Below are 8,710 nucleotides of genomic sequence, written 5' to 3' on the forward strand. Positions count from 1 at the left end.
GCTAAAAATTCAGAGCATTATTTTATATATGGGGGAAAAAAGAAAAAAAAAAATAAACAGAACAAACGTTGAGCGCGGCTATTTACTGGCCGCTAAAGAGGGATTGAGGTACAGGAGGTGCTGGGCGGGCCCGGCCGGAGCTGAGGACGCTGAGGAGGGGCGGGCCGGTCGCGCACAGCCCTCTGGGAGCTGTAGTCCTCTGCCGCGCCGCCATCTTGGCGCCTCCAGCTCGCAGCCCCTCGGGGCGCTTCCTGGCGGCCATCTTGGGATGGGGGGCCGAAGCCCTCCTTACCAGGCAGCGGGTGGGGCCACCGGGGGTTGAGACCTTGGTTTTAGTAACAGTGTCAGCTATTGGTTTTATTTTGAAGTGAAACAGCAGTAAATCCCTCACAAAAGGCCGCCTGAGCAGCCTAGCGAGTGCTCTGACTGACCCAGAGGTCCTTTAGGGATAGTTTGTGGGGCTCCGGTCTTGCTTATAGGCATTGTGCTGGTGTTAGCTCTGTGTCGATTCTACCATGAGGTAAATAAAGGGCATTTTTTCCTTAGAAGTCTCTCTAAAGGCCTTTCAGTGCCATGCCAACTCACTTCAGGGGATGAGGGAGTTCCTGGGTCTTCTGCTGAGTCGTTGGGTACCCGTCATGGCTGGGGATGCTGTGAGCACTCCTGAGAGAAGGCTGACAGCGTTTGCGCAGAGAGTTTGGGCTCTGTGTGGCCTGGGAGGGAGCACGGGGCTGTGGAGAGCAGGACAGGGGCAGAATCAGTGTGGAAAGGATCATGAGGTGGTTAACAGGACCTGAATTTAGGAAAGAAATGGGGGGATATGAGGACATGCAGGTCTCCGTGGAGCGAAGGTGAATGCTTTCAGTATGCTCTGGGTGGTGGAGTAATTAAGCCCTTGCTGCAGTCAGGGCAAAGCAGGTGACAGGGGCTGTGAAGCTAAGCAAGAGCGTATGAAGGGATAGGAGCTGGGCTTGGGGATGTGTTTTAATAGGGCTGGAAAAGCAAGTAGGGCTCATCCCAGGGCCGTTGGATGCTCTTGTTGGTGTCCTCAGTGGCCTGATCTTCTTCCCAGAGCCTACTCATGCCTTGCCTGACAGAGAGAAGGTGACTGCTCCATCAAGCAGGAGAAATAATTTACAGTGCTCATCCAACTGAAACTTCAGGTGCATTGTTCAATTCCCAAAGTATTTAGTGAGTGAAATTTTAAAGACGGGCATTCAGACTCCCTGAATGCCTTTGAGCCTGAACTTGAGATCTAAATCTGACTTCTGTTATCTATTACACTGTTACAGATTATAGCTAGTACCTTAACACCAGGGCTTATTTTCACAGGAAAAAAAAAAAAAAACAGTAATTAAGCCCTTGCTGCAGTCAGGGCAAAGCAGGTGACAGGGGCTGTGAAGCTAAGCAAGAGCGTATGAAGGGATGGGAGTTGGGCTTGGGGATGTGTTTTAATAGGGCTGGAAAAGCAAGTAGGGCTCATCCCGGGGCTGTTGGATGCTCTTGTTGGTGTTCTTAGTGGCCTGATCTTCTTCCCAGAGCCTACTCATGCCTTGCCTGACAGAGAGAAGGTGACTGCTCCATCAAGCAGGAGAAATAATTTACAGTGCTCATCCAACTGAAACTTCAGGTGCATTGTTCAATTCCCAAAGTATTTAGTGAGTGAAATTTTAAAGACGGGCATTCAGACTCCCTGAATGCCTTTGAGCCTGAACTTGAGATCTAAATCTGACTTCTGTTATCTATTACACTGTTACAGATTATAGCTAGTACCTTAACACCAGGGCTTATTTTCACAGGAAAAAAAAAAAAAAAACCAACCTGCTGCCTCTTAACACATCCTGCATCTTTTTATAACTTAAACTTAGCTACCTCTTAAGTGTAGATTTTTTATTTTATTTTATGCATGGATTTCTTTTGGAGTAATCCAAAAAGATCCTTCCCTTTCCTTCATTAGTCTCATGCAATTACTATAAGAATCCAAGGCCATCCCTTTAGATCTATTGGACTGTTTAATTGCTCTGCAAACACGGAGGGGTGCTAATAAGCTTTCTTTCAAGCATGTGTTCATATGTCAACACTTTTGCTTCTGTCAGAAGCTTAAAAATGGAAACAGTTTTCTCTTTAAGAAAACAGGACCCAAATAAGGAGATGATGGAGTGCTGAAGATTCCTCTGGTGAGTCTGTTCCAGCTCATTCCTTAGAAAGGCTGCGTGTGAAAGATCAGAGAAGAGGCCAATAGATCTGGGTTTTGTCCAGGGGTCTCTGGGTTTAAAGCTCTCTACAACCACTTGAGCTCATTTTTCCCCTGTGGCTTGGCTGGGTACAACTCCTTTCTCTGCCCAAGCTCTTAAAAATCTAGAACTTTATTCTTTGGAATTCTTTCAGTTGCGCCACAGACACAACCTATCCTTGAGCAAAAATGGAAGCTATCAAGAAAAAGATGCAGATGTTGAAGTTAGACAAGGAGAATGCCATTGACAGAGCAGAGCAGGCTGAGACGGATAAGAAGGCAGCTGAGGACAAATGCAAACAGGTAAGTACAAATAAAATCCCTGATTGTGTATGCACTGTGGAAATGAGTGTAAAAAAATACTATGTTGCAACTTTCCGGCTCAGAAAGCAAAATAATTTGAAGTTGGTTTTCTGTTTGTCTTCTTTTGAAGTCTTTTGCCTTTTTGTGAAGTTACACTCATACAGCCAGGGCTAGGTAGGAACTTGTCTTTTCAGCCATCTGAGTCTTTGCGAAATTATCACTATTCATAGATTATTAAGGGTACTTTGTCTAAGTTTTCTTGAATCTTATGTCATTGCCTTAATTTTCTTGTGCTTGTGATTCCCTGGAAAAGGCTTGCTCCAAATTAAAGCTGTACACCCTGAACACCTGTAGGAGTGGTGTTAATACCTCCCGAAGAGTCAGCAGGGTCCAAACATTAATTGAGCCTCTCCCTGAAGTGAATTAATAAAATTCACTTGACTAGTCCTGGGTATACATAGTGCCCCGTCGAGGTGCCAGCCAAGACTCAACAGTAGATAATGTTGTATCATTTTTTTTGTCAAGAATAATCAGAAATATCTTAATTTGAAAGCTCTTTTTTAACGGAGTTTTAGTGATGATATTATCATGTTCTCTTGCTTTTCAATGTTCCTTATTCTGGGTATCTACCTTGTATTTGAGCGTATAGTTTTTTCAGAAAGATCTTGAAATGTGAGTTGGCTGCATTCACGTTTTTTACAGCACTTCTTGTAAAATTCCCACATCTTTTCCTTTTACATCCTCTGAATGCGGCTGCTTCTACTCCACCTTCCAGACTGCTATAATATTTATTAGCATTCATTTAGCCAAATGTGGCTTGTGCTCAAGGTCCGTTGGAGATCCCGGATGATATTACTAAATTTTCAGGGTCAGCTGCCGCTGTCTTCCCCCTCCACCCCCAACGTAGGGAAAGCTGCTTGTCCCTTCTGTGTCACTGCCGTGAGCTCCCACACGCTGCGCTCATCACCCCGTGTATGTAGTCCCTGTTTCTTTCCTAACTTCAGAGGTGTTGAGCAGATGCTGTTCTGCTGGGCCGCGGTTTCCCCAGCTAATCCTTCTGGGCTCAGTAGCAGCCGCAGCAGATCGTTATCCCGAGCGGTTAATGGTGATTGAATGCCTCCCCTTCCTTTACATCCAGTTACCAAAGGTGATTTCCCACAGCGTGATAAATGACGCACTTGTGGGGATTTTCAAGTAACTATATGAGAGTAATTCACAATAAAAAGCTAAAAGAGAAAAGTAAATCTTTGATCTGACTTCCCTTTTCTGAATTGTCTCAAATTTTTCAGCTGTTTGGTTCTTTTTTTTTTAATGTGGGCCCAGTACTCAAGTAGTGATTTTAATGTCATACACAAAGGAAGCATCACCTCCTTCTTCCTCATCACTGTCCCTCTGCTAAAGCATCCAAGCAACCACATGCCATTCTCTCACACTGGTTACTGCGAGTAAAAGTATAACAACATTCCAGAATAGCACGCTACCAAAAATGTGATTAAAGCTATATTTCAATGAAGGAAATCAGTGCACTAAAACACGAACTATTTTGAGTGAACTATTTTGATAGACTAAATTAATGCGAGGGCGGAGCTAAACGGTTAAATCAGTTTCTCTGCAGAGTGTGGTGTTTTGTGTTGCAAATGAAGGGATGGAGCAGATGGGTTGGCTTCGCAGGCACACCCCTTATCAGCAGCCTCCTGATAATGTAAATTCTTCAGGGAGCATGAGACAGTTTGTCATCAAACAGTCTCCCGGCAGGTTATAAATAGAACCGTTGTAGCGTACCATATGGATTTATATGGTATGGACTGAGAGAGCCTGGACCTCCTGGTAGGATGGAGCGTACCTCGTTGGCCCACAATTAGGTGGAGGATAATTGGGGTTGGAAGGGAGCTCTGGCCATCGCCTCCCACCTCCTGCTTACAGCAGGGACTGTCGTGAGACAGACGTGGTCCCTCAGCTTCCAGAGTCATGTTTGGTTTGAAGTGTCTTCAACGTGATGATTGGAGAACAACCACTTGGTTTTTTTCTAGCTGTACAGGAATTGAATTGTTTCCTAATAAATCATAGAATAATAGTGTTAGAAAAAAAACCACACAAGGACATAATTTTAAAACATTTATAACTCTGCTGTAGAATTAACTGCTGCAGGGTGTTGTGGAGGCCAGAATAGAAATGAGATGACAAAGGGCTCCTACCAAGTGAGGTGTTCAAGCAGGTCTGTGTGTGCGGTGGCAGGGAGCGCTGTCCTGAGGGGTGACAGGGCTTGGAGGGTCTTTCCCAGTAACTGCTCCCGGTTGTTCTCAGGCAACCTGCCCCAGCCCAACTCTGAGCCGCTCCTCTGTGACTCCGTGCGTGTTACGTTGGGTTAAAACTAACGGTAAAGAGAGGTTTGAGCCATGATGGTTGGACTCGATGATCCCAAGGGTCTTTTCCAACCTAGATCATAGAACCATAGAATCGTCTAGGTTGGAAGGGACCTTAAAGATCATCTAGTCCAACCGTCAACCTAACTCTGACAAAAAAAATAAATAAAAAAATAATAAAATAAAAAAACCACACACCACTAAACCATATTCCTGAGGACCATGTCAGCCCATCTTTTGAACACCTCCAGGGATGGTGCCTCAACCACTTCCCTGGGCAGCCTATTCCAATGCTGGATAACCCTTTCCGTGAAGAAATGTTTCCTAATATCCAATCTAAACCTCCCCTGGTGCAACTTGAGGCCATTTCCCCTTGTCCTGTCTCCTGGGACTTGGGAGACGAGACCGACCCCCGCTTCTCTACACCCCCCTTCAGGTAGTTACAGAGAGCGAGAAGGTCTCCCCTCAGCCTCCTCTTCTTCAGACTTAACACCCCCAGCTCCCTCAGCCTCTCCTCATAAGACTTGTGCTCCAGACCCCTCACCAGCTCCGTTGCTCTTCTCTGGACCCGCTCCACCCCCTCCATGTCTTTTTTGTGGGAAGGGGCCCAAAACTGGACACAGTACTCGAGGTGAGGCCTCACCAGTGCCCAGTACAGGGGGACAATCACCTCTTGGGTCCTACTCGCCACACTGTTCCTGATCCAGGCCAGGATACCATTGGCTTTTTGGCCACCTGGGCACACTGGTGGCTCATGTTCAGCCAACAGTTGACCAACACCCCCAGGTCCTTTTCTACCAGGCAGCTCTCCAGCCATTCTTCCCCAAGCCCGTAGCGCTGCATGGGCTTGAAGATGGTTCTATGATTCTATGATTCTGTATTAAACTGTAACCGAAAACACACCAAAACGCTCACTTTTTTATGTTGTGGGTTTTTTTTTTCTCCCTTGAAAGGTAGAAGATGAGCTGATGGCTCTGCAGAAGAAGTTGAAAGGAACCGAAGACGAGCTGGACAAGTACTCGGAGGCTCTCAAAGATGCCCAGGAGAAACTGGAACAGGCCGAAAAGAAGGCGACCGATGTACGTATACCCAGGGACCACTGTGTGTCCTGCGTGTGGGAGGGGGATGGCTGAGAGCCCCTGGGGGGGTTGGGTGCAGGGAAGGGGGGTAGGAAGGGTGGCTTTACCTTCCGGGGACACGAGTCCCTTGTCCTCTCTACCCGGGAGCCAGCACAAAGGGGTACGTAAGGGGTTCTGGGTGGAAATCCTTGAGGAAAGGGGAAATCTTAGTATACAAAATGGTGCCCTGCAGCCTTCGGGCAGGGCAGATCCCTGCTCCTCTCCCAGCCTGGGTTTGAGGGAGGGGATCTGCCCTGCCCGAAGGCTGCAGCCACGCACCCCCTTCCCTTTTTGCTGTCAGAATCGGTAATTTTGGCTCCTTTCTTCCCAAACCTGGCGGTGAGGGTTTGCTGTAGGGTGTAGGGAAGGGGGGTAGGAAGAGTGGCTTTACCTTCCAGGGACATGAGTCCCTTGTCCTCTCTACCTGGGAGCCAGCACAAAGGGGTACGTAAGGGGTTCTGAAACGAGGCGGTGGGGAGCGTTTCTGGGTGGAAATCCTTGAGGAAAGGGGAAATCTTAGTATACAAAATGGTGCCCTGCAGCCTTTGGGCAGCCTGCAGCCCTGCCCGAAGGCTGCAGCCACGCACCCCCTTCCCTTTTTGCTGTCAGAATCAGTAATTTTGGCTTCTTTCTTCCCAAACCCGGCCGTGAGGGTTTGGTGTAGGGTGTAGGGAAGGGGGGTAGGAAGGGTGGCTTTACCTTCCGGGGACACGAGTCCCTTGTCCTCTCTACCCGGGAGCCAGCACAAAGGGGTACGTAAGGGGTTCTGAAAGGGGGCGGTGGGGAGCGTTTCTGGGTGGAAATCCTTGAGGAAAGGGGAAATTTTAGTATACAAAATGGTGCCTTGCAGCCTTCGGGCAGGGCAGGGCAGACCCCTGAAAGGGAGGCTGGGAGAGGAGCAGGGATCTGCCCTGCCCGAAACCACTGTGTGTCCTGCGTGTGGGAGGGGGATGGCTGAGAGCCCCTGGGGGGGTTGGGTGCAGGGAAGGGGGGTAGGAAGGGTGGCTTTACCTTCCGGGGACACGAGTCCCTTGTCCTCTCTACCCGGGAGCCAGCACAAAGGGGTACGTAAGGGGTTCTGAAACGAGGCGGTGGGGAGCGTTTCTGGGTGGAAATCCTTGAGGAAAGGGGAAATTTTAGTATACAAAATGGTGCTCTGCAGCCTTCGGGCAGGGCAGGGCAGACCCCTGAAAGGGAGGCTGGGAGAGGAGCAGGGATCTGCCCTGCCCGAAGGCTGCAGCCACGCACCCCCTTCCCTTTTTGCTGTCAGAATCGGTAATTTTGGCTCCTTTCTTCCCAAACCTGGCGGTGAGGGTTTGCTGTAGGGTGTAGGGAAGGGGGGTAGGAAGAGTGGCTTTACCTTCCAGGGACATGAGTCCCTTGTCCTCTCTACCTGGGAGCCAGCACAAAGGGGTACGTAAGGGGTTCTGAAACGGGGCGGTGGGGAGCGTTTCTGGGTGGAAATCCTTGAGGAAAGGGGAAATCTTAGTATACAAAATGGTGCCCTGCAGCCTTTGGGCAGCCTGCAGCCCTGCCAGGGCAGGGCAGATCCCTTTCAGGGAGGCTGGGAGAGGAGCAGGGATCCCTGAAAGGGATCTGCCCTGCCCGAAGGCTGCAGCCACGCACCCCCTTCCCTTTTTGCTGTCAGAATCAGTAATTTTGGCTTCTTTCTTCCCAAACCCGGCCGTGAGGGTTTGGTGTAGGGTGTAGGGAAGGGGGGTAGGAAGGGTGGCTTTACCTTCCGGGGACACGAGTCCCTTGTCCTCTCTACCCGGGAGCCAGCACAAAGGGGTACGTAAGGGGTTCTGGGTGGAAATCCTTGAGGAAAGGGGAAATTTTAGTATACAAAATGGTGCCTTGCAGGAGGCTGGGAGAGGAGCAGGGATCTGCCCTGCCCGAAGGCTGCAGCCACGCACCCCCTTCCCTTTTTGCTGTCAGAATCGGTAATTTTGGCTTCTTTCTTCCCAAACCCGGCGGTGAGGAGCCGGACGGGGCAGGCGGTTTCCTGACACACCACCCCCCCCCAAACCCCCGGGCTCCCGGGGCGGGAAGAACCGGGGAGTCCCGCATCCCCGAGCGCTACGGCGGCCGGTGGGACGGGACGGGATAGGGGACGGGACCGGGCGGGGGCGGCTCCATGTACCCGACGTTGCTACGTCCCGACGGTGGTGCTACGTCACCGCCCCTCCACCTCCAGCCGCGTGACGTCATCGGCCCATTGAAAGGCGCGGGGCCGCGCGCCGCCACGTGCAGCACCTCCGCGCCCTGCCCGCCGCCAGCGCCGCCGCGCCCATGGCCGCGCCGAGCTCCTTGGAAGCGGTGAAAAGGAAGATCCAGTGCCTGCAGCAACAGGCGGATGAGGCGGAGGATCGCGCTCAGGTCCTCCAGCGGGAGCTGGACCTGGAACGGGACCTACGGGAGAAAGTGAGACCGCCCGGGCTGCCCCGCTCGCCTTCTTCTCGGTCGCTCTCTCCCGGGCTGCCCTGCTCCTTCCTTCCTGTCTCTGGTTCTCTTCTCGCTGGGGCCCGCTCCTGCCTCTCCCCCCCTTGCTCCGGGAGGACGGTTCGGCCGCCGGTTGCCTTCACTCCTCCGCTGTTTTCCCCCCCTTCGCTGCTCCGCTCCGCAACCCCCCCTGCGGAAACCGCTGGCGCTGCCGCAGCGTCTCGCCCGCACCGACCGCCGGGGGCTCCCGC

General features: G+C 50.9%; 1 protein-coding gene across 2 annotated transcripts in view; it reads left to right on the forward strand.

The window, feature by feature from the left end:
- Positions 1-2,172: 2,172 nt before the first annotated feature.
- TPM4 (tropomyosin 4) overlaps positions 2,173-8,710 on the forward strand; it is an 11,795-nt gene continuing 5,257 nt past the window's right edge. Inside the window, exons 1-2 of one of the 2 annotated variants that reach the window (XM_014952859.1) lie at positions 2,173-2,536; positions 5,853-5,978. In XM_014952859.1, the coding sequence (XP_014808345.1) occupies positions 2,423-2,536; positions 5,853-5,978 (240 nt within the window). In that variant the 5' untranslated portion in view covers positions 2,173-2,422. Of the gene's footprint in view, positions 2,537-5,852; positions 5,979-8,258; positions 8,442-8,710 lie in introns of those variants that run through there. The other variant, XM_014952860.1, reaches the window with a different exon arrangement.

This window comes from Calidris pugnax, unplaced genomic scaffold (assembly GCF_001431845.1).
Source record: "Calidris pugnax isolate Ruff unplaced genomic scaffold, ASM143184v1 scaffold199, whole genome shotgun sequence".
Lineage (NCBI taxonomy): Eukaryota > Metazoa > Chordata > Aves > Charadriiformes > Scolopacidae > Calidris > Calidris pugnax.